At 38.7% G+C, this 23,474-nt stretch overlaps 2 protein-coding genes across 7 annotated transcripts in view; one reads left to right on the plus strand and one right to left on the minus strand.

Annotated features, from left to right (window-relative positions):
• LOC308413593 (vomeronasal type-2 receptor 116-like) overlaps window positions 1-23,474 on the minus strand; it is a gene marked incomplete at both ends in the record, with an annotated part of 711,488 nt that overhangs the window by 386,552 nt on the left and 301,462 nt on the right. The window lies entirely within an intron of this gene.
• Window positions 1-23,474, plus strand: part of LOC308413774 (vomeronasal type-2 receptor 116-like) — a gene marked incomplete at both ends in the record, with an annotated part of 49,359 nt that overhangs the window by 14,356 nt on the left and 11,529 nt on the right. For 2 of the 6 annotated variants that reach the window (XM_080908818.1, XM_080908822.1), the window contains 2 exons: window positions 22,188-22,384; window positions 22,774-23,062. In XM_080908818.1, coding sequence (XP_080764944.1) covers window positions 22,188-22,384; window positions 22,774-23,062 — 486 coding nt within the window. Of the gene's footprint in view, window positions 1-407; window positions 1,313-22,187; window positions 22,385-22,773; window positions 23,063-23,474 lie in introns of those variants that run through there. The other 4 variants (XM_080908819.1, XM_080908821.1, XM_080908820.1 and 1 more) reach the window with 3 other exon arrangements.

Genomic DNA, 23,474 nt, shown 5'->3' on the forward strand with positions numbered 1-23,474 from the left:
AGGGACTGAAATAATAGGAAAGTCAGTGATCTAAGGAAATGGTGGAGGGTTTTGTATTTATAAACTGTACCCAATTGCATTGTGGTTATGAATGGATCTTCTCTGACTTGAATAATCTGCTTGATATGAACTTAGAAACAACACATGCTTCAGAAAACTTTGCATTCTGATAACATAATAAATGATATAATCAACAAATTAAATAGATAAATAATTGCTTGGTTTGATTTTCCCTTAAATCCTTATGAACATTAAAAATTTAAAGCAATGCTGTGAAACAATGTCTTTCAAATGTATTCTCAATATCAAAAGCAGCATTGCAAGACATCTCTCAACATCCTCACTTGAAATACCTTGCCGATAAAATTCCTAAGGTAGCACTAACTATATTTTCCTTTGCACATCAGATATGGATCAGTGTGTGACTTGTCCAGAAGGCCAATATGCCAACCCACAACAGAACAAATGCCTTCAGAAAGATGTGATCTTTCTAAGCTATGAAGACCCCTTGGGGATGGCTCTTGCCTTACTAGCCTTCTGTCTGTCTGCATTCACAGCTCTGGTACTTTGGGTCTTTGTGAAGCACCATGACACTCCTATTGTGAAGGCCAATAACAGAATCCTCAGCTACCTATTGCTCATGTCACTCATGTGCTGTTTTCTGTGCTCCTTTTTCTTCATTGGCCATCCTAACAGAGTAACCTGTATCTTACAGCAAATCACCTTTGGGATTGTATTCACTGTGGCTGTTTCCACAGTTCTGGCCAAAACAGTAACTGTGATTCTGGCATTCAAAGTCACAGACCCAGGAAGGAAGTTGAGAAACTTCCTGGTATCAGGGACTCCCAACTACATTATTCCCATATGTTCGCTATTTCAATGTATTCTGTGTACAACTTGGATAGTCGTTTCTCCTCCCTTTGTTGATACTGATGAACACTCTGAGCATGGCCACATCATCATTGTGTGCAACAAGGGCTCAGTTACTGCATTCTACTTTGTCCTGGGATACTTGGCTTGCCTGGCCCTTGGAAGCTTCACTTTGGCTTTCTTGGCCAAGAATCTGCCTGACACATTCAATGAAGCCAAGTTCTTGACCTTCAGCATGCTAGTGTTCTGTAGTGTCTGGGTCACCTTCCTTCCTGTCTACCATAGCACCAAGGGCAAGGTCATGGTTGCTGTGGAGATCTTCTCCATCTTGGCTTCTAGTGCAGGGATGCTCGGATGCATCTTTGCACCCAAGATCTACATCATTTTAGTGAGACCAGACAAAAATTCTATCCAAAAGATCAGGGAGAAATCATATTTCTGAACAAATATTTCAGGAATTCTCTCAAATGTAAAGTTGGTACTTACCCACCAAATAATGGGTTTCTAATTTACAATCCCTCTCACTGGTTCCTCTAGTGATGTCTAGAAATATCATTTCTGCTGATCTTGTGTGCACTGTCCATAAAATCTTACACTCATTTATGTGTTTAATGTCCTCTGGGAGAACTAAAATTCTAAAATTATTTTTTTACAACTTTATTTAAAGAAGAGAGATACGTGTACAGATTTTTAAAAGCATTTGGCAATACTTTTAGAGATTTGATATCATGCATTGAAATCCCACTAGTTAGCATAAGCATAAAGTACATGTAGAACAGAATGTAACATGAAAACAGTCAGAGACTTCATGGTGTGTATAGATTAAACATAATGATCCTTGAATACCAAAGTGCTATTTTCCTAGTTCTTTTGCTATTCATAACTTAAGGTCTATTTGAACCACCCTCTGAGAGGATGCTATACACTTATTTTTTTTCCTAAGAAGGACTGAGGCTTTCACTATTTGGCCTTTGTTATTCTTGAGCTTAATATGGCCTGATTTCAGTGGCTAGTATCCAATTATCAGTGACTGCATATTATATCTGTTCTTTTGTGCCTGGGTTATCTCACTCAGGATGATATTCTCTAGATGCATTCATTTTCCTAGTAATTTCATAAAGTCATTATTTTTAATAGCTGTGTAGTACTCTATTCTGTAAATATACCACAATCTCTTTATCCATTCATCTATTGAAGGACATCTTGTTTCTTTTGTGGACCAGAATAGAAGATCCAGAAATGAATCCTCATACATATGGTCACTTAATTTTTGAGAAAGGACCTAAAAATATACAATAGAAAAAGTACAGTCTCTTCAACAAATTTTGTTAGCTCAACTTGCAATCAGCATGCATAAGAATCAAAATAGACCCTTTCCTATATCTCCTTGTACAAAGCCCAAATGCAAGTGGATCAAAGATCTCCACTTAAAACCAACTACACTGAAACTATTAGAAGAGAAAGTGGGGAAAACCTTAGAACACATAGGCACAGGGGAAATTTTCATGAACCAATGGCTTGTTCTCTAAGACCACGGGTCAAGAAATTGGACTTAATGAGATTGCAAATTCTCAAATTATTATTACACTTTTAGTCATCATGTTGCTTTCATGGAGATTTTCCCTCCTAGTAATTTTCAAAAAAGGTGATATAGCTGTTAAATCTATGAGCTCTTATAGAAAGTAGGTTCCAGGTAGACCTGGCTTATCATAAAAACCATCTCTCAAATCAATCAATAAATCAGATAAACTAAAGAATCAACAAAGATGACATCAGAACTCATTCAGTGGCTTCCAGTAGGAGTACATACATGACATAATACTGACTGCTTTATCAGCTGCTCTACAAGATATTGGCCCATTGTCTAAGGAGGAAAGATTCTTTTTAAGCTCCCACATACTAAAATATTATATACAACTATGGACAGTAGCTGGGGACACCTAGAGTCGAATTAGGTAATAATTGGTAGAAGGTAAGGAGGAGGGTGTCCTTAGGCGAGGACCTGCTGTCTCAACTAACCTCGACAGCCAAGAGTTCTCAGACACCGAGACAGCCAGGAAGCATGTACCAGCTGATATGAGGTCCCTGACACATATGCAGTATAGGACCGCCTGCTCTGGCCTCAGTGAGAGAAGACACACCTAAGCTCCTAAAGACTTGATCCCCAAGAGATTGGGAAAGTCTGAGGTTTGGAGACAAGAGATGTCCTCTTGGAGATGGGAGAGGAAGTAAGGATTGAGGTAGGGGATGTGGAAGAGTCAGGCCGTGAACCATTAGGGGAATAACAATCAGACTATAAAATATATATTAAAGAATAATAAAATAAAATAAGCTTGTAGATAATTCAACCTGCTATTATACTGTAGTTCTGGATGGTATTGGTAAAATGACTGATATTTGACAAATCCAGATTTTTCTCATAGACTGCCCTCGGTGTGCCCAGCCAGTGGCACAGATTCATTCCAGTGTGAACTTGCACTGAGATGCAAACCTGAGGCACTGGCTCTGCAACCACTCCATCAACACCCAGAGATAGCCCAGCGCCCTGAGCTCAGAAACACACAATCACAGAGAAAGCTCAATTCCCAGATGAGAAAACACACTCAGGATCACTGGACTTCTGACACACTCCACGGCACAGTTGAGGCCACAAAATGTTCACCAACACTCAGCATAGCTGGGACCCCCACAGGATCCATGGACACACAAACCCTCACACAGCCAGAGGTATGAGTCCCTTCAAACTTCCACCTGGGCCCAGAGAAAACCTAGAGCTCTGGCTCCCCACCCACTCTTACAACACTAGAGAAAGCTTTACTCTCAGGAGATCAGATAAAACAGAATCTCAGGAACTTCTTTACAGCAGAATATTGGGATCCCAGAGACAGCTTGACTCCCAGGAACTCTAACACACAGATCTCAGAATCACGGGATAGAAGAATCACAGAATCAGAGACAGCTGCACTCTGAGTAGATCTTATACATCCAGCATCACAAAGGGGTCAGGCTCCTGTTAGAGACAGTAAGGCTAGATAAAACCAGATATAACCTGATGTGAGAGGCATGCACAAACACCGAAGCTACAGAAACAATGGCTACTTAGCATAATCAGAACCCAGTACTCAGCTACAGCAAGACCTGGATACCACATCATACCACAAAAGTCAAGATTGATTCAGATTTAAATTCACATCTCAGGATAATGACAGAGGACTTTAGTAAGGATATAAATAATTCCATTAAAGAAATAAAACGCAGGTAAATACACTTACAAGTCAAAACTCTTAAAGAGGAAACACAAAAATCCCTAAATGAATTACAAGAAAACACAACCAAACAGTTAATGGAATTGAAGAAAACCATTCAGGTTATAAAATTAGCAATAGAAACAATAAAGATATCACCAAGGGAGACAACCCTGGAGATTGAAAACCTAGGAAAGAGATCAGAAGTCATAGATTCAAACATCAACAAGAGAATACAAGAGATAAAAGGGAGCATCTCAGGTGCAGAAAACACCACAGAAAACATTGACACAACAGTTAGAGAAAATGCAGGTTGCAAACAGCTTTTTTAAAAAAAATACCTGGACTGCCTGGTATCCTTTGGATATCTCTGCTTTATTGGGCAGCCTAGGCATTGAAACACAGGTGAGGTCACTAAGTGCTGGGTCACTGAAGTTTCTGCAGCCCAGTGTAACAAGAGGGCATTTCCATGGAAATAATGGATCAGAAAATAACTGATGGCCGTGGATGAACTCCCAATTACCCAGAAATCACTCAAACAACCAAAGAAAAACAAAACAAACAAAAAGACAATAGGCGTCTCCCTTTTTCCCCAATGAGGTGTAAAAACCCATCAAGTTCTCCCAGTTCATCAGACACTGTACCTTTTACCAGAACCCAGAAACCAAAAGGAGCTTAGTGCTTTTCTCCAAGTCTGCAGTCCATTCGAGTGCATTTCCCAGAGACCCTGGATCAGGTGGGTCAGCCCACCTTTCGATTATCCAGAAAAAAAGTCGATTTGGGCCAGTTATCTCCTCATGTGCCTCCCTGTTACTCTTGAGTTTTACAGGAAAAACAAACTCAGCTGTTTTGGTGCAAATTTAAAGTAACCGTTTATTAAATATTAACTACTGACCAAGAGATGGATCTGGGTCAGAAAAATCCCCAGAAGTTCCCAGATAGAATAACCTGCAGTCACGTGTTGCATGGATTTAGGCTATAATTAATTTAGCCACCGAACTTTCCCATAAGGGGTTGTTCCTTCAAAGAACTACAATTCCCGGCATTCCTGGAAATTACCTTGTTGCTGGGCAGGTGTTGCTTACAAGTTAATTTGGGAACAATGCAGAAAAGATCAGTTCACATTACATAACCAACCACACTTTCACAGGCTATGGGGTGGGAGTGACTAACTAGTGAAGTAAAGGGAGTTCAAACCAGCTCTGGTTTCCCCTACTTAGTGAGCACAGGGTCACTGTTCATTAAGGGGAGGAGCAGGGGGCTGAGCAGCCTGAGCTGAGGAGGTGGGTTCTTCTCAGTGCTGGATGGAAGACAGACAGTAGGCTATTGCAAGACAGGCCCAAGTGCTACCGAAATGCAAACCTCTGTGTATCTCAAAAAGGTCTGGTACAGTACTGGAAGACCTGAACAGGAATCACTTTGCTCACTCTAACCTTTAGGGAGGCGCTCATTTAACTCAAGACTCAATGGCTAAAAGGGGCCATGAGCAGGAACTGTCAGTCAGAATAGGAGGCGGGATTTTCCGGTTTCCTAGCTGCAGCTTCAGCACTGTAGGGTAGCAGAACATGTTTGAAAAGTTGTGTTTCTCTAGCACTACTGACCAGTGCTGTGAGGGAAGCTCTGGCGAGCTCCTAATTCAGGACATGGTGAGTGCAGGGTCACTGCCTACAAAAGGAAGGAGCAAGCAAGTGTGCAGAGGGAGCTGGTAGGGTCTGGGTGGTGTGCTGTGGACAGAAGTGGCTGCCTGTTCCTCCCCTTTTTGTCCTGATTAATCCCTGAACCCAGCAGTGGGCTCTGAATAACTTCCCTATGAGGACAGCATCTGCTCAGAGCATCTTGCACAGAGACTTGTGTGTAGAAACACCCTTAGCAGGATGTCAGTTTCAGAGAGGCCTCATTTCTCTTCTAAAAGTTACTACTAACCCCACTGTCATTTAACCTTTAGGTGTAAGACTGATCTGCAGTTAATTTTGGAGAGACTGTAAAAGGCTCTCATGTTGGGTAGCACTCCAGGATTAAACTGTGGGGTAGAAGAGTTGGGTTGATGATGTCAAGGATTTACCATTCCTCAGCAGATAGTTAGCAACACCAAGTAGAACTTAGCTGAGGAAGGAACGCCTCCTAAACACCCCACAGATAAGCCATATGTCAGCCAGACCTGTTAGAGGTTAGGATGCTAGGATACATATATTTGTTCAGTAGGACTGTCCAGAAAGTTTGTTTTAAATCATACGAAAGGAGATTGCTCTGATGTACAACCAGACACTAGGCCCTTCCTCATATCAAAGAACCAGCCTCTAACATCAGCAAGGTTATAATTTAAATTCAATGGCTAAGCATATTGGCCTTTGAATCTATTGCCTAGCAAGCATGTGACAGGCCATGGGACCAGAGGGTCAGGTGACTATCAGTCAGTTCATTCTGGAATTTATCAAGAATGTTCCTGCTTCTTCCAAGAACTCTGGATGGAGAATGGAACTTGGCTTAGCTTTGACCTAAGGCAGTAGGTGTAAGGCTGGTGAAAGCCCCTAAGTTCCTTTAATGTAAGAATATTCATTTTCTATGTTTTTATGTATGTAGTAAATTTCCTCTGGCTGGGTTTTTAGTTCTACACATTGTATAGGGCTGTGCTTGTTGTTGCTTAGTTTTCTTTTTGTTGTTTGTTTTGTTTCTGCTAAAGCTTTTCATATTCTTCTTGTTGTTGTTCTGTATGTTTAGTGTTTTATTATTATGTGGTAAGGGATTTTCTTTTATGGTCAAATATAGTTGATATTTTGCATGCATCTTATACCTTGATAGACATTTTCTTCATTAAGTTATAAATATTTTTGTTTATGATATTGTTGAAATGTTTCTGGACCTCTGAGCTGATATCCTTCTCTTTCCTCTATTCCTATAATTCATTTTTTTTTTTTTTTTTTTGGTTTTGGTTTTGATATTTGGTTTCATCTTCATATAATGTCTCAAAATTTCTGGATGTTTTGTGCCAGTAAAATTTGTATATTTAACATTTTCTTTGACTAATCCATTTTTCTGTTTTATCTTCAAGGCCTGAAGTTCCCATTAGCATCTCTACTTAGTGGGTGAACCTTACCTCTGTCATTTCTCCTAAACTCCTTCAGATTCTGTTTTATCAGATCTGTGTCCATTTTTAGTTCTTCAGCAGTTTTATGGGGTTCATTCAACGTTTGTTTGCTTTTCCTGGCTTTATTTTAGTGTGATAGGATAGCTTGGCTCTGTTGGTGACCTATTTCCCTGTGCTGTTGTCTAGGCATCTGAGGTGATTATAGGTGTAGATGCTGATTTCTGGCTTGGGCTTGTTTGGGTGAGAGTTTTATTCCTCTGTTTATATTTGCTGTCTGAGTTTCAGAGACTGTGTTGGCTGAATGTTGCCACTTATATAGACCTACCTCGCTGTTGTGATAGCTGGTGTTGGAGAGTGGGAGAAAAGGAGTCCATGGAGAGATAATCTTGGCAATCCACAGGAGCTGAAGACAAAAATGAAGCTGACTCTCTTGTTCTCTAGTCAGTACTAGGAACAGCAGAACTGCAGGGAGCCTTTTATTCTTTTAATTAATTTATTTCTTATATATAACTACACTGTAGTTTTCTTCAGACAGACCACAATGGGGCATCATATCTTATTGCTGATGGCTGTGGGCCACCATGTGGTTGAACTCAGGACCTGTGGAAGAACTGTCAGTGCTCTTAACTGCTGAGCCATCTCTTCAGGAAAGCTTTCAATCTGTTGGGTCAGTTGCCCTGCATGCCACAGAGCCCCGGGAGGTCTTCAACTGTGGATGATCAGTTGCCCTTTGTACAGAGGATCTCCTGGGATGCCTTCAAGCTGTGATGTCTTTGGGGTGCAGACAAGCTGGCATCATTTCTCAGTTGCCCTCTGTGCAGTAGATGTCCTAGGATATCTCAGGCTGTGGTGTCTGATGCCCCTGAGTATAGTGGAACTCCTGGGATGCCTCAGGATGTGGTATCTTCAGAAGAGCAGACTAGCTAGCAGTCTGTCCCAGCAGAAAGTCCCAGGAAGAAGGGGAGTGGTATTTGGTGGTTTTAGGGTGGTGGAGGTGATGGGTCCTGAATCCACTAGGCTCCCAAAACAGCTGTGGGACAGGGATAGTTTTGAAATGTGTGAATGTTTTAAGGAAATCTCTCCAATAAGAATATCCCTCTACCCACCATATATTATCTACTCCGGACAAAAAAAGAATCGAGGTGCATGAGGTGAGTGATGGTCTGCAAATTCTCTGATTTTGATTTTTGACTATAATCCTGTGGTTTTTGTTGTTGTTGTTAAAGGACTATTGTGTTTATAGGCCTACCTTTGTGTCTCCTTTTATCAGTGGTGTCCTATATGTTATGTTGTTTTACTAACTACAATTTAATTATAATATTGTTTCTTTGAAAAACCGATAGACCTTTATCTATTTCTGTTCTTTGAAAGTTTGCAATATTGTGTTATTAGTTTTGGTTGGTTCAGGCACTTTCTGCAGAGAAAGATTTAGTTTATTCTTCTTGATTCTAAAGGCTTTACTGTTCTTTGTTCTTGGGACATCTATGTTTTTCAGTCACCACAGCCTTCAATGTTTCCGTTTTTGCTATTGAAATCGTTGATATTCTCAAAACATTGGTTTGATTCTTTTAAAAAACGTTTTTAAACATATTTTGTCTCTTTGTCCCAATTAGCTTCAATTGTCAACATTTTGTCTGAAGGAGCCTCAGTTGAAGGTGTATCCCCATCAGAATGACTGGTTGCTGTGTTTGTGAGAGCTTGTGTTGACTGGTGATGGATGTGGAAAGGCTCTTCCACTGTGGGTGGAAATATCTCTAAGTGGTCTTGGTCTGGATTATACAGATTCCTGAGCATGAGGCAGTGACCAAAGCAGAGAGAAAGCCAGATAACAACGTCTGCCTGCGGTTTTGGTTCCTTCATTTTGTAGCTTGAATTTTTATCTTAAGCTCCCAAAGTGATGAACTGTGATCTGATGGAAATCAGCCAAATGAACCTATTTATTACAAGAGCTGTTTATGGTTTCAGGATCTAATCACAACATCAGAGACTCAAATTAGGACAAAAATGTAGCTGAACAGTGATTTGTTCCTGGACAAATGTAGAAATTAGGTCAAAGGCAAGTTGAACATGGAGTTTACTTGGCTGTTCTTCATGACCTGGATAGTTGGAGACTTGATAGAATGGTCCTTGCTGGATCCATCTCAGAAGGGACTTTACAAGGATATGACGCTGGAGATCTACCAGAACCTCGGAGCTATAGGTAAAACTCAATTTTTATTTATTGAGATTTAAGATAAGGTGGGAGAACAACTGTTTTTTGTTGTTGTTGTTGATTTGTCTGAGGTTTTTATTTATTTATTTATTTTTATTTATTTATTTATTTATTTTTTGGTTATTGGTTTCTTCCTCCATTCTTGAATGGGAATGTAGAAGAATGAGGTGAATAAAGCTGGTAAGGTTCCAGGATTCACTGAAGATAATGTGTTATTGACTAATTTTCCATATTATATGTTTTAGGCTCCTATTGAAAAGACCGCAATTTTTTTAACAACTTTATTTTACAAAACAAAGATAAATGTACAGATTTTAAACATTTTTTGCTTAAAATTATACTTTTTTGTCAGTACTGTTTTTTCAGACATTAAAATAATTTTTACATAAAACCATGTGAATATATTTTTTTTAGTCAGTACTTGATTTTTTTCAAGGGCTTGACAGTATGCATTGAAAACCTAATAGTTACAATAAGCGTAAAGTACATGCAAAACAAAACGCAACATGGAAATAGTCAGTCTTCTTGTTTGTAAATATATGTATATATTTTTTTTGTTTTCTTTATTTCTTGGACTTCATACAGTCTGTGAGTTGTTTCTGGGGGAGTGTAAGCCTCTGGGGTTAGCATCCCACTATCAGTGACTGCATATTATGTCTGTTCTTTTGTGACTGGGTTATCTCACTCAGGATGATCTTCTCTAGATGCAGCCATTTTCTTAAGAATTTGGTTAAGTCATTGTTTCTGGTGGCTGAGTAGTATTCCATTGTGTATATGTACCACAATTTTTGTATCCATTCATCTTCTGAAGGACATCTGGGTTCCTTCCAGCTTCTGGCTATTATAAATAGAGCCGCTATGAACATTGTGGTGCATATATCTTTGTTGTGTATAAAAGTGTCTCTGGGGTATATGCCCAGAAGTGGAATAGCTGGGTCTTCAGGTAGTACTATATCCAATTTTCTGAGGTATCGCCAGACAGATTTCCAGAGTGGTTGTATTAGCTTTCAACCCCACCAACAGTGGAGAAGTGTTCCTCTTTCTCCGCAGCCTCGCCACCAACTGCTGTCATCTGAGTTTTGGATCTTGGCCAATCTGACTGGTGTGAGGTGGAATCTCAGTGTTGTTTTGATTTGCATTTCCCTGATGGCTAAGGATGTCGAGCACTTCCTCAGATGTTTCTCGGCCATTCGGTGTTCCTCAACTGAAAACGTTTTGTTTAGCTCTGTACCCCATTTTTTAATAGGGTTATTTGATTCTCTGGTGTCTAGCTTTTTGAGTTCCTTGTACACCTTGGATATTAGGCCTCTATCTGATGTGGTGTTGGTAAAGATCTTTTCCCATTCTGTTGGTTGCCATTTTGTTTTCTTGACGATATCTTTAGCCTTACAGAAACTTTGCAATCTCATTAAGTCCCATTTGTTAATCTTTGACCTTAGAGCTTGAGCCATTGGTGTTTTGTTCAGGAAATTTTCTCCTGTACCTATGTGTTCTAAGGTTTTCCCTACTTTCTCATCTAATAGTTTCAGTGTATTTATGTGGAGATCTTTGATCCACTTACACTTGAACATTGTACAAGGAGATAAGAACGGGTCTATTTTTATTCTTTTGCATGCTGAGTGCCAGTTGGACCAGCACCATTTGTTGAATAGGCTGTCCTTTTTCCATTGAATGTTTACTGCTCCTTTGTCAAAAATCAGGTGACCATATACATGAGGGCTCATTTCTGGATCTTCTATTCTATTCCATTGATCCACATGCCTATTTCTGTACTAGTACCATGCAGTTTTCAGCACAATTGCCTTGTAATATAGCTTGAGGTCAGGGATAGTGATTCCCGCAGATGTTATTTTGTTGTTGAGGATGGATTTCGCTATTCTAGGTCTTTTGTTATTTCATATGAAATTGCACATTGATCTTTCCAATTCCATGAAGAACTGGGTTGGAATTTTGATGGGGATTGCATTGAATCTGTAGATTGCATTTGGTAGGATGGCCATTTTTAAGATGTTGATTTTTCTAATCTATGAGCATGGGAGATCTTTCCATTTTCTGAGATCCTCTTCAATTTCTTTCTTTAGAGGTTTGAAGTTCTTATCATACAAAGACCCCAATATTAAAGAACATTGTCAAAGTGATAGAAGACATGGCAGGTAATTCATTGTGAAACCTAATTCAAATGTGCTTCTGAAGTAAATTTAATACATTCTAAAAGATTTAAAGATCAGCAACACTTAAATATTCACAGCTTTAGGTGTTTTGATGACTACTAAATTCTCAGGAAGCCATGGACCTCGATGTCAGGTAGCTGATTTGTGCTTACAAGGCATTCCTCCATGACAGTATTGAACAGAAGTAACTATTTGAATCATATGACCTTTAGAACTACACTGCAGAATGGCCTTTTCAATCACCCTCATACCATTCAGATATTGTAAAGTGTATACACACTGAATAGGTGATATGTGTATGTCCAAAGCCTTCCAATAAGGAAATAGTCCATAGGAAAGCTGCTGTTGCTCATACACTTGTCTAAAATTGCTAAGGTTAGTGAGAGGGGAAGTTTGTGACAGTGAAGAAAATTATTGGGGAGAAACCTTAATCCCAACAGTTCATGTCTATGAACAGAAAGTCAAACTGTGTGAATACAAGGTGGAAACCCTTTATTTGTTAATTTTTAATAGGTATATCATAAGTCTTCCTGGATACAGGCCATATTAGCACAGGGACATTGAAAGAAGCAGAGAATCTCCTTTTCTTTGAGCAACTAGATGTTATATGGTAGTCCACACATCTAGGAGACTTTCTGAATGTGATACAAGTTTCTAACCACATTGTTTTTCAACTACATTTGGAATACAGTCACAGATTTTTCCTGTAGAAAATGCATATGAGCATTTGAGTGTGGATATTCTTTTGTCCTTCCCTTTTCAAATGCAGTATGACTCAAAGTGTAAGAAAATTTATGAACATAAATAGAGTGTTAAATCTGTAAATTTTTGTAGATTTCTTTAAATATTTAGAAAGCTTAATTTAGAAAATGTCTGGTATAAATGTGAGCCATGTAATAAATGCTGTAACCATCACAGGTATCTCTAAGGATGGAGAACAACCCCCAGTGAAGGGAACACCAAGACTGTAAACAATGTGATAAACCCTTAAGATCTAATTCTCCTTAAGAATTAGACCAAAATATTAAAATTAATTCACTCAGATTAAAAAGATCCATGAGTGTAATGAATGTGATAAAACTTTTACATTTTCCAATTATCATTGCAGGCATGAAAGAAGTCATGCTGGAGAGAAACGCTACGAAAATGCACAGTGTGATAATGCCTTCACATATCACAGTCACTTTCAAAAGCATGAGAGATTTTATACTGGAGAGAAGCCCTCTGAAGGCTTTCAGCAGAGTGAAGCCCTTGCATGTCACAGCAGTGTCCAAATACATGAAAGAACAGATGCTGGAGAGAAACCCTACAAATGTAATGAATGTGATAAAGCCTTTGCACAACACCAGTATCTTCCTATCCATGAAAGAACACATTCTGGAGAGAAACCCTATGAATGTCATCATTTGCACATAAGTGTACTCTGTACTTACGTAAAAGAACTCATACTGGAGAAAAACGTTATGAATATAATCAATGTGTTAAAGCCTTTGCACGGTGCCAGTATCTTCAAACACATAAATTAATACATACTGGAGAGAAACCCTTCAAATGTAATCAGTGTGATAAAGCCTATACATGACTGAGTTATCTCACTTTCACAGGCTTTAGGGGGGTGCCTAGTGAGTGAATTAAAGGGACTTCAAACAATATCTGGTTTCCCTGACTTAGTGAGTTTAGAGTCAGGGTTCAGGAAGGGGAGGAGCAGGCGGCTGAGCAGCCTGAGCTGAGGAGGTGGGTTCTTCTCAGTACTGGATGGGAAGACAGACTGTAGGCTATTGCAAGACAGGTCCAACTGCTACCGAAATGCAAACCTCTGTGTCTCTCGAAAAGGTCAGCTACAGTACTGGAAGCCATGACCTGGAATCACTATGCTCACTCTACCCTTAGGGAGGCGCTCATGTAACTCAAGAATCAGTGGCCAATCAGGGCTTTGAGGTGGATCTGTCAGTCAGAATAGGAGGCGGGATCATCCGGGTGCCTATCTGCAGCTTTATCACTGTAGTGTAGCAGAGCAAGTGTGAAAAGTTCTGTTTTGAGCAGAGATCCAGGGACACAGGCCTAGTGAGACCACACTGTGAGTAGCTGCATCTCAGAGAGATCTGGGCCAAGCTTGCAGAAAGTGTGCCAACCCCCCACCCCCAGTGGTTCAGGTGAGCAGGAACTTTGCTGTAGGGACTCTGTTGCCACCCAGAGGGCCCAGGCTTGTGGAACAAAAGCTCAGGCCATTTGGCACTGGGTATAGTGGAGATCCAGGGATGCAGGCCTGGTCAGATCGCCTTGAGAGTAGGCAGGACACAGAGAGTTCTGGGCCGAGTGCAGGGAAAGCGCCCCCGCCCCAAATTGGTTCAAAGGAGCAGGAACTCTGCCATAGACACTCGATTTCTAACCAGGGGGTTATGCATGCAGAAAAAAGGCTCAGGACATTTGACAACGGGAACAGCCGAGATCCAGGGACACAGGCCAGGTACACAGGAGAAACTGGAAACAATCACTGACAATAAGAACTCGTATAAGCACAGACAACAACAGGGCAAGAGGAAAGTGAAAGAACATACACAATAGAAACCAAGACAATGTGGCAACGCCACAACCCAGCTCTACCATCACAACAAACAGCAGAATGCCAAACACTCCCGAAAAAGAAGACTCAGATGAGACATACCTCAAGATTATGACAGAGATCCTTAAGTAAGAACGGGAGGAAAAGCATAAAGAAATAGAAGCTTTTAAAAAGGAAACAAGAAAAACACTCAAAGAAATCAAAGAACTAGCGGAATATAAAACCAAAGAGATGAAGGAATTGAAGAAAGAATTTAAAATGGAAATGGGAACAATAAAGAAAACACTAAAAGAGACAACTCTGGAGGTAGAAAACCTAAAAAAAAAAAAAATCAGTAGTCACAGATGGAAGCATCTCCAACAGACTACAAGAGATGGAAGAGAGACTCTCAGGGGCCGAAGAGAACACAAAAAACACAGACAAAACAGTCAGAGAGGATGCAAAAGCCAAAAAGCTCCTAACCCAAAATATCCAGGAGGTCCAAGATACAATGAGACTACCAAACCTAAGCATAATAGAAATAGAAGTGGTTGAAGAATATCAACTAAGAGGCACAGAATATATCTTCAACAAAATCATAGAAGAAAACTTCCCTACTCTTAAGAATGAGATTACCATGAGCTTGAAATAAGCTTACAGAACTCCAAATAGAGTGGACCAGAAAATAAATTCCTCCAGACACATAACAGTCAAAATGCCAAGTCCCCAAAGCAAAGAAAGAATACTAAAAGCAGTAAGGGAAAAAGATCATGTAACGTATAAAGGCAGAATAATCAGAATCACACCCAATTTCTCAACAGAGACTATGAAAGCTAGAAGAGACTGGACAGACATCATGCAGACCCTAAGAGAACAAAAGTGAATTATTGGTGGAAGACACAATACAAAGAGGGAAACTACATCCTAGTAAAAACAAGAAAATACCTAAGCAAGAAAACCAATAGAAGAAAGACACACAGGCACAATTCTACTTCTAAAAGCAAAAATAGCAGGAAATAGCAACCACTATTCCTTACTATCTGTTAATATAAATGGACTTGATTCGCCAATAAAAAGATATAGGCTATCAGACTGGATATATAAACAGAATCCAGCATATTGCTGCATACAAAACAACTCATCTCAGAGACAAAGACAGACACTATCTCAGAGTAAAAGTTTGGTAAAAAAAAAAAAAAAAAAAAAAAAAAAAAAGACTTCCAAGCAAACGTCCCCAAGAAACAAGCTGGAGTGGCCATTCTAATATCAAATAAAGTAGATTTTTAACCAAAAGTAATTAAAAAAGAGAAGAAAGGACACTTTTTACGAATTACAGGAAAAATTTTTCAAGAGAAACTCTCAATCCTTAACATATATGCTCCAAATACAAGAGCGCCCATATTCATAAAAGAAACACTAGTGAAGCCCAAAAAATGCATTGCACCCTACACAATAATAGTGGGAGACCTTCACATCCCACACTCATCAACAGATAGATCATGGAAACTCAAACTGAACAAGGAGACAGTAAATCTATCAGAGGTTATAAAACAATTGGAATTAACAGACATCTACAGAACATATCATCCTAAAAGAAAATAATACACCTTCTTTGCAGCACCTCACAGTACCTTCTCCAAAATTGACCATATAATCGGTCACAAAACAAGCCTCAATAGACATAAGAAGATTAAAATACTCCCATGCATCCTATCAGATCACCATGGTCTAAGGCTTGCCTTTAATAACAACAAGGACAACACAAAGCTCATATACACATGGAAACTAAACAATGCTCTATTAAACTATAGCAGAGTCAAAGAAAAATAAGGAAAGAAATTAAGGATTTTCTAGAATTTAGTGAAAATGAAAACATAACATACCCAAACCTATGGGTGGCAATGAAAGCAGTACTAACAGGGAAACTCATAGCTGTGAGTGCTTCCAAAAAGAAACTGGAAAGAGCATCACTAGCAACTTGACAGCACAGTTGAAATCTCTAGAACAAAAGGAAGAAAATACACCAAAGAGGAGTAGAGGATAAGAAATAATCAAATGTGGAGCAGAAACTGACCAAATAGTAACAAAAAGAACCATTTAAAGAATCAAGAAAACCAAGAGCTGGTTCCTTGAGAAAATTAACAATACTGACAAATTTTTAGCCAGACTAACTAGAGGGCCAAGAGATAGTATCCAAATTAAAAAATTCAGAAATGACAATGAAGACATAATAATAAACTAAGGAGATTTAAGAAATCATCAGATCCTACTACAAAAGCCTATACTCAACAAAGCTGGAAAATCTGGAGGAAATGGATGAATTCCTAGACAGATACAAGATCCTAAAGTTAAACCAGGACCAAGAAAACCATCTAAATAATCCCATAACACATAAAGATATAGAAGCAGTCATCAAAAGCCTCCCAACCAAAAAAAGCACAGGTCCAGATGCGTTCAGAATTCTATCAGACATTTATTGACAACCTAATGCCAATACTCTCCAAAATATCCCACAAAATAGAGTCACATAGAACACTACCTAACTCATTTTTCGAGGCCACAATAATCCTAGTTCCTAAACCACACAAATACCCTGCAAGAAAAGAGAACTTCAGACCAATCTCACTTATGAACATTGATGCAAGAATACTCAACAAAATCCTTGTAAACCAAATCCAAGAACACATCAAAATGATCATTCACCATGATCAAGTAGGCTTCATTCCTGGGATGCAGGGGTGGTTTAATATTCAGAAACCCATCAACGTAATCTACCATATAAGCAAACTCAATGAAAAAAACCACATGGTCATCTCACTAGATGCTGAGAAAGCATTTGGCAAAATTCAACACCCATTCATGTTCAAAGTTTTGGAAAGAACAGGAATCCAAGGCCCACATCTAAACATAATAAAAGCAATATGCAGCAAACCAATAGCCAACATCAAACTTAACAGTGTGAAAATTGAAGCAATCCCATTAAAATCAGGGACTAGACAAGGCTGCCCACTTCCCCCAATTCAACATAGTATTGAAAGTCCTGGCTGGAGCAATTAGAGAGCAAAAGGAAATTAAAGGGATACAAATTAAAAAGGAAGAATAGAAACATCAGTGTTTGCTGATGACATGATAGTGTATGTAAGTGATCCTAAAAATTCCACCAGAGAACTACTACAGCTGATAAACAAGTTAAGGAAATTGGCTGGATATAAACTTAACTGAAACAAATCAGTAGCCTTCCTTTACTCAAAGGATGAACATATGGGGAAAGAAATTAGGGGAAAATGTCCTTTACAATAGTCGCAAACAATATAAAATACCTTGGTATGACTGTAACTAAGTAAATGAAGGGCCAGTATGACAAAAACTTCAAATCTCTAAAAAAGGAAATCGAGGAAGAGCTCAGAAAATGGAAAGGTCTCCCATACTCATGGAATGGAATGATCAATATTGTAAAAATGGTCATCTTAGCCAAAGCTGTCTACAAATTCAATGCAATCCCCATCAAAATTCCAACACAATTCTTCATAGTGTTGGAAAGAGCAATGTGCAGTTTCATCTGGAATAACCAAATACCTAAAATAGCGAAATCCATCCTCAACAACAAGAAAACATCTGCGGGCATCACCATACCTGACCTCAAGCTATATTACAAGGCAATTGTGCTGAAAACTGCATCTTACTGGTACAGAGATAGGCACATGGATCAATAGAATAGAATAGAAGACCCAGAAAATAGCTGTCCCATATATAGTCAGTTGACTTTTGACAAAGGAGCTGTAAACATTCAATGGAAAAAGGACAGCCTCTTTATCAAATGGTTTTGGTCCAACTGGTACTCAGCCTGCAGAAGAAAGAAAATAGCCCCTTTCTTATCTCCTTGTACAAAGTTCAAGTTCAAGTGGAACAAAGATCTTCACATTAAACCAGGCACACTGAAACTATTAGAAGAGAAAGTAGGGAAAGCCTTAGAACACATAGGCACAGGAGAAAAATTTCTGAACAAGACACCAGTGGCTCAAGCTCTAAGGTCAAAGATTAACAAATGGGACTTAATGAGATTGCAAAGTTTCTGTAAGGCTAAGGACATTGCCAAGAAAACAAAATGGCAGCCAACGATATGGGAAAAGATCTTTACCAACTCCACATCAAATAGAGGCCTAATATCCAAGGTATACAACGAACTCAATAAGTTAGATTTTTTAGCAGGATCTGATTATTTCTTGAATTTCCTTAGTTTCAGTTGTTATGTTTCCATTTCCTTTCTGATTTTTTTAATTAGGCTCATTCCTAAACACAGTAAAAGCAATATACAAGTATCACATTAAATGGTTATAAACTTGAACAAATACCTATAAAATTAGGCATTAGATAAGGCTGCACAATTTCTTACTACCTATTCAACAGAGGGCTGGAAGCCCTAGCCAGTGCAATCAGACAGCAAAAGAAGTCAAAGATATACAAATTGGAAAGGAAGAAGGCAAAATAAAACTATTTGCAGATGATATGATAGTATACTAAAGTGGTCCCAAAATTTCCACAATTGACCTTCAGCTGATAAACAACTTCAGGAAAGTGGCTGAATACCTAAATAACTCAAACAAATAAGTAGCCACCTTCTACTTAAAGGATAAAAAGGCGAAGAAAATATTAGAGACCCCACATCATTCACAATAACTGAAAAGAATATAAAATACCTTGGTGTGACCCAAACCAAGGAAGTGAACAATCTGTATGACAAGAATTTTGAATCTCTGAAGGAAGAAATTGAAGAAGACCTCAGAAGGTGAAAAGATCTCCCATGCTCATGGGATGGCAGCATCAACATTTTAAAAATGGACACCTCGCCTATGGCAATCTACATATTCAATGCAGTTCTGATCAAAATCCCAACTGAATTCTTTACAGAGTTAGAAAGATCAATTTGTATATTCATTTAGAATAATGAAAAACCTAGGATTGCAAAAGCTATTCCCAACAATAAAAATACTTCCATGGGAATCACCATACTGGACCTCAAGCAGTATTACAGATCAATGGTAATAAAAACTGCATGGCACCTTATGAAATGCAAGGCTTTTGTAAGATAAAGGACACTGTCAAATATACAAAATGGCAAAAAACAGATTGGGAAAAGATCTTTACTGATTTTATATCTAATACAATATAAAAAATAACTCAGAAAATTAGACTCTAGAGAATTTAGTACTGATTTCAATATCGGCGTAAGAGCTGAAAAAAAAAAATTCTCCAGTGAGGAATATCGAATGGCTAAGCATCACATAAAGAAATGCTCAACATCCCACACCATCAGAGAAATGCACACCCAAACAACCATGAGATACCACCTCACACCAGTCAGAAACAAAGATCAGAAACTCAGGTGACAACAGATGTTGATAAGGATGTGCAGAAGAGATACACTCCTCGACTCTTTGAGGGGTTGTAATCTGGTACAACCACTCTGGAAATCAGTCTGGCAGTTCCTCAGAAAATTGACACAGTACTACCCGAGGACACAACCATATCACACCTGGGCATATACCAAAAGAATCTCCAAAACCTAAGAAGGACTCATGTTCCATCATGTTTATAGCAGCCTTATTTAAAATATCCTGTAGCTGGAAAGAACCATGATGTCTTTCAACATAGGAATAGATATAGAATTTGTGGTACATTTACTCAATGGAGTATTACTCAGCTCTTAGAAACAATGACATCGTGTAAGTCATAGGCAAATGGATGAAACTTTTAGCTAATCATACTGTGTGAGGTAAGGCAGTCACAATAGAACATTGATTGTATACAAGAACTAATAAGCAAATACTAGAACAAAAAGTTCAGGATACCCAACAAACAATTCATTGAACTTGTGAAGCTCAAAAAGAAGAAAGGCCAGAAGCTAGATGCCTCTGTACTTTTAAGAAGGGAGAATAAAAACACTCATGAAAGGAAATACTGGGACAAATACAGGAGCTGATTGGAGAAAGGATCATATGAAGACTGCCTCACATGGGGATTCATCCCATATGAAGCCACTAATCCCATGCATTATTGCTGATGCCAAGTAGTACTTACTGCTAGAACTCTGATATGAATGCTTCCTCGAGGCTCTTCAAGAGCAAAACTGATATATTTGAGGATTTTTGCAGCTAACCATGGAACTGAACGCAAGGACTCCAATGAAGAAGCTACAGAAATGACTGAAGGAGCTCAAAGGTTCTGCAACCCCATGGGAAGAACAAACTTACTAACTACCCAAACCCACCACAGCTCCCAGGGACTAAAACATTAACCAGTGAGTTCAAATGGAGAAACCCTAGCCCCAGGTGCATATGCAGCATAGGATAGCATTCATGGCATCTATGGAAGGAGAGAAATTTGGTCCAGAGAAGGTTCCTATTCCAGTATAGAGGAAACCAAGGTGCTGTGAAGAGAGAGTGTAGTTGAGAGAGGGAGGGCTTTTATGGAGGTAATATGATGATGAAGGGGGAGGTGGGATTGGGGGAGAGAGTATAACATGTGAAATGTAAATACAGAGAATATTAAATAAAATAATGCAAAAAATAAAGTAAGTCCTACTTGAAGCTAGACTTCAAGCAACATCTGTCCCTTTGAGTGGTGCTGCTTTTCAGCTCCCATTGTTAACAGCAGAGTGCAAGTGATTTCCTCTCTAACCTAAATATACCTTCCTTCTGGATGAGTCAGTTGCCATTCATCTACTTGTTTTATACCTCCAAGAATTCTACTTTTGTCTCATTTCCTTAACCTTTAATCTTTCTTGGCATTTTAACTAACTTCTTGCATATTTACTACAATCAAGAGGAAATAGATTGCATTTATTTCAATAAATCCTTCCCAAATTAAAAACAAACAAGACCCATCACTTCTGCAATGTACAATGAGCAAAAACTATGAAGGAAAACAAAGATAATGAAGAATGGATGGGTCAGTGCATGTGATTAAATTAAAAAAAAAAAAGCCTGAGGATTAGAGAGGAAGATCATGGTTTGAAATCCAAATGTTAGTATTACTTTCTCATTAGTGTTGAAGGTAGAGTCTCTGAGAGTAAACCACCAACTAAAGGGGGGGGGATCTTTATATGTAGCCTTATCTTTCATATCTACTGAGAGGGGAACCCTCAGTCCTGTGAAGGCTCATTGGATGCAGGGTAGAGAAATGCTATGGTGCTAAGGCAGGAATAGGTGGGCAGATGGGGAGCAATTCATAGAGGTCAAGGAAAGGGGGATGGAGTGTTTTTGGAGAAGAAAATGTGAACAAGATTAAATCCAAGATGTTATTAAATTAAAAGCAATAGAATGAAAGAGAAAAATTACACAGCGTGGCATTATGTCTGGATCTTGTTGAATCTTTTCCACACAATCTTTATCATGCAAATTAACTGTGGATCTGTTAAGAACTGTATTGTATAATTTTGGATAAAACAGAATTAAATATATTTCTAAATTGGTCTGTTTGTTGATTCTCAAAATACTAGAAGCACAGGCCTCAATTAATCTGTTCATGTGACTCTTGTGACAGAGTCCAAACACTATATAATCACTCCCTGACTATAAACATGTTCTACCTTTCTCTGATTTGTACTTTTTAATACAATTTGCTGTGTATCTTGAGATCCTCTGATTGTACTTTTTCTGAATGTCTCATAAGAATCATCTGATATAATCCACTGACATCATATCTCATTGTGTTCACATAATCACCTCGTTGAAATATCCCAAGGGCCAAATTTGAACAAAAGGGCTTCCTTCCAGGCATTCAAAATCATGAGTGATGTCACAGAGCCTGAGAAGATTTTATCCTTCTAAGTATCTACCTACTCTTGTTTATTACATGGGCTGTGGATACCAGTTGCAGAGCCGCAGGGAAGAAAGTGTTTTAATATTTCTCCAGAGCTCAGGAGCAATCTGAAAAACAAATGAATCATTAGTATGCAAAAAACATTTTCTTTGCCCAGAGAAATAAAATCTGTTAGAAATTTGACGTGCTGATATGCATAGCACTTCAAGATCTCTTCTGCACAGATTTCAGACAGGAAAATATGTTCATTTTGCTGATAGTCTTATTTCTCCTCAACATTCCACTTCTCATGGCAAATGTCATTGATCCCAGGTGCTTTTGGAGAATAACTTTGAATGAGGTCAAGGATAAGGACTTGGGACCAACTTGTTCCTTCATCCTTGGAGCAGGTCAGAAGTCTATGGAGAAAGAATTTTTTAACCAGACTCTGAATGTCCTGTAAGTGCATTTATATTATTCCTTGTAAATGAATATTTTCTGAGTGCTCTGAAGATGAAGATTAGGCAAATCCTTGAAAGTGCTCTTATAGAAACAAGCTTAATTCTTTTACACATTCAATCCTACCTTCTCCTTTTTTATTAATGCAATATAAGGTTTGCTTTTCTTAGTTGGCACGTGACCTAAAACCTAGAAGCTAAGGTATACAGGACTATATACATTGATCCTTCACATAAAGCCCTCCTCATAACAGTTTATGTTGCACTCTAGACAGTAATGACTTACTGAAATTGGTCACATAATTTTTCCTGTACAGGTTACTGCATCTACTGAGTACAAGTGATCCTGCCTAGACATCTGTCCACAATAAACACTGTTCTCTTTTACAGAGAAACAACGAAACACCACAAATACGCTTTGGCATTAGCCTTTACAGTGGATGAAATCAACAGGAATCCTGACCTTTTACCTAATATGTCTTTGACTCTAAAATACACTTTGGGCCACTGTGATGGAAATACTATAACACCTCCACCACATGGACATGATGGAAAATATATTCATATGCCTAATTATGTATGTGATGAAGAAACTATGTGTTCATTTCTGCTTACAGGACCGGACTGGATCACATCCTTCAATTTGTGGTTAAACCTAGACATCTTCATATCTCCACGTGTGAGTTATCATAGGCCAAAAATTCTTGAAGTTGTTTCTCTCTTCGGGATTTTGATATCAATTAAGAACGTCAGTGGATGAGTCTGGATTCATGCTTATGCCATTCTATTCAGTTCCATGGTACTTACTGATCAGAGACATGATAGGCCTTTTGCTAGGGGCCACCTCCAGAAGTTGACAGATTCCAGAAATGTGGGATAGAGGAGGTCATGAAGAATTGAGTCTGGCTTGGTAGTAGAGAAAATCTTAGAACCCTGACAGACTGGCATTCAGAGTTTTATTCATAGAAATCTCAATGAGGAGAGATTGATTCAGTTGTTCCAAAACAAAGAGCATATTAATTCTATCTTTAGTATGTGTTATCTTGGTCATACATTTTGATTATTATTGGTAAACTGTAAAATAACAGAGT

This window comes from Micromys minutus, assembly GCF_963924665.1.
Source record: "Micromys minutus genome assembly, chromosome: 32".
Taxonomy (NCBI): Eukaryota; Metazoa; Chordata; class Mammalia; order Rodentia; family Muridae; genus Micromys; species Micromys minutus.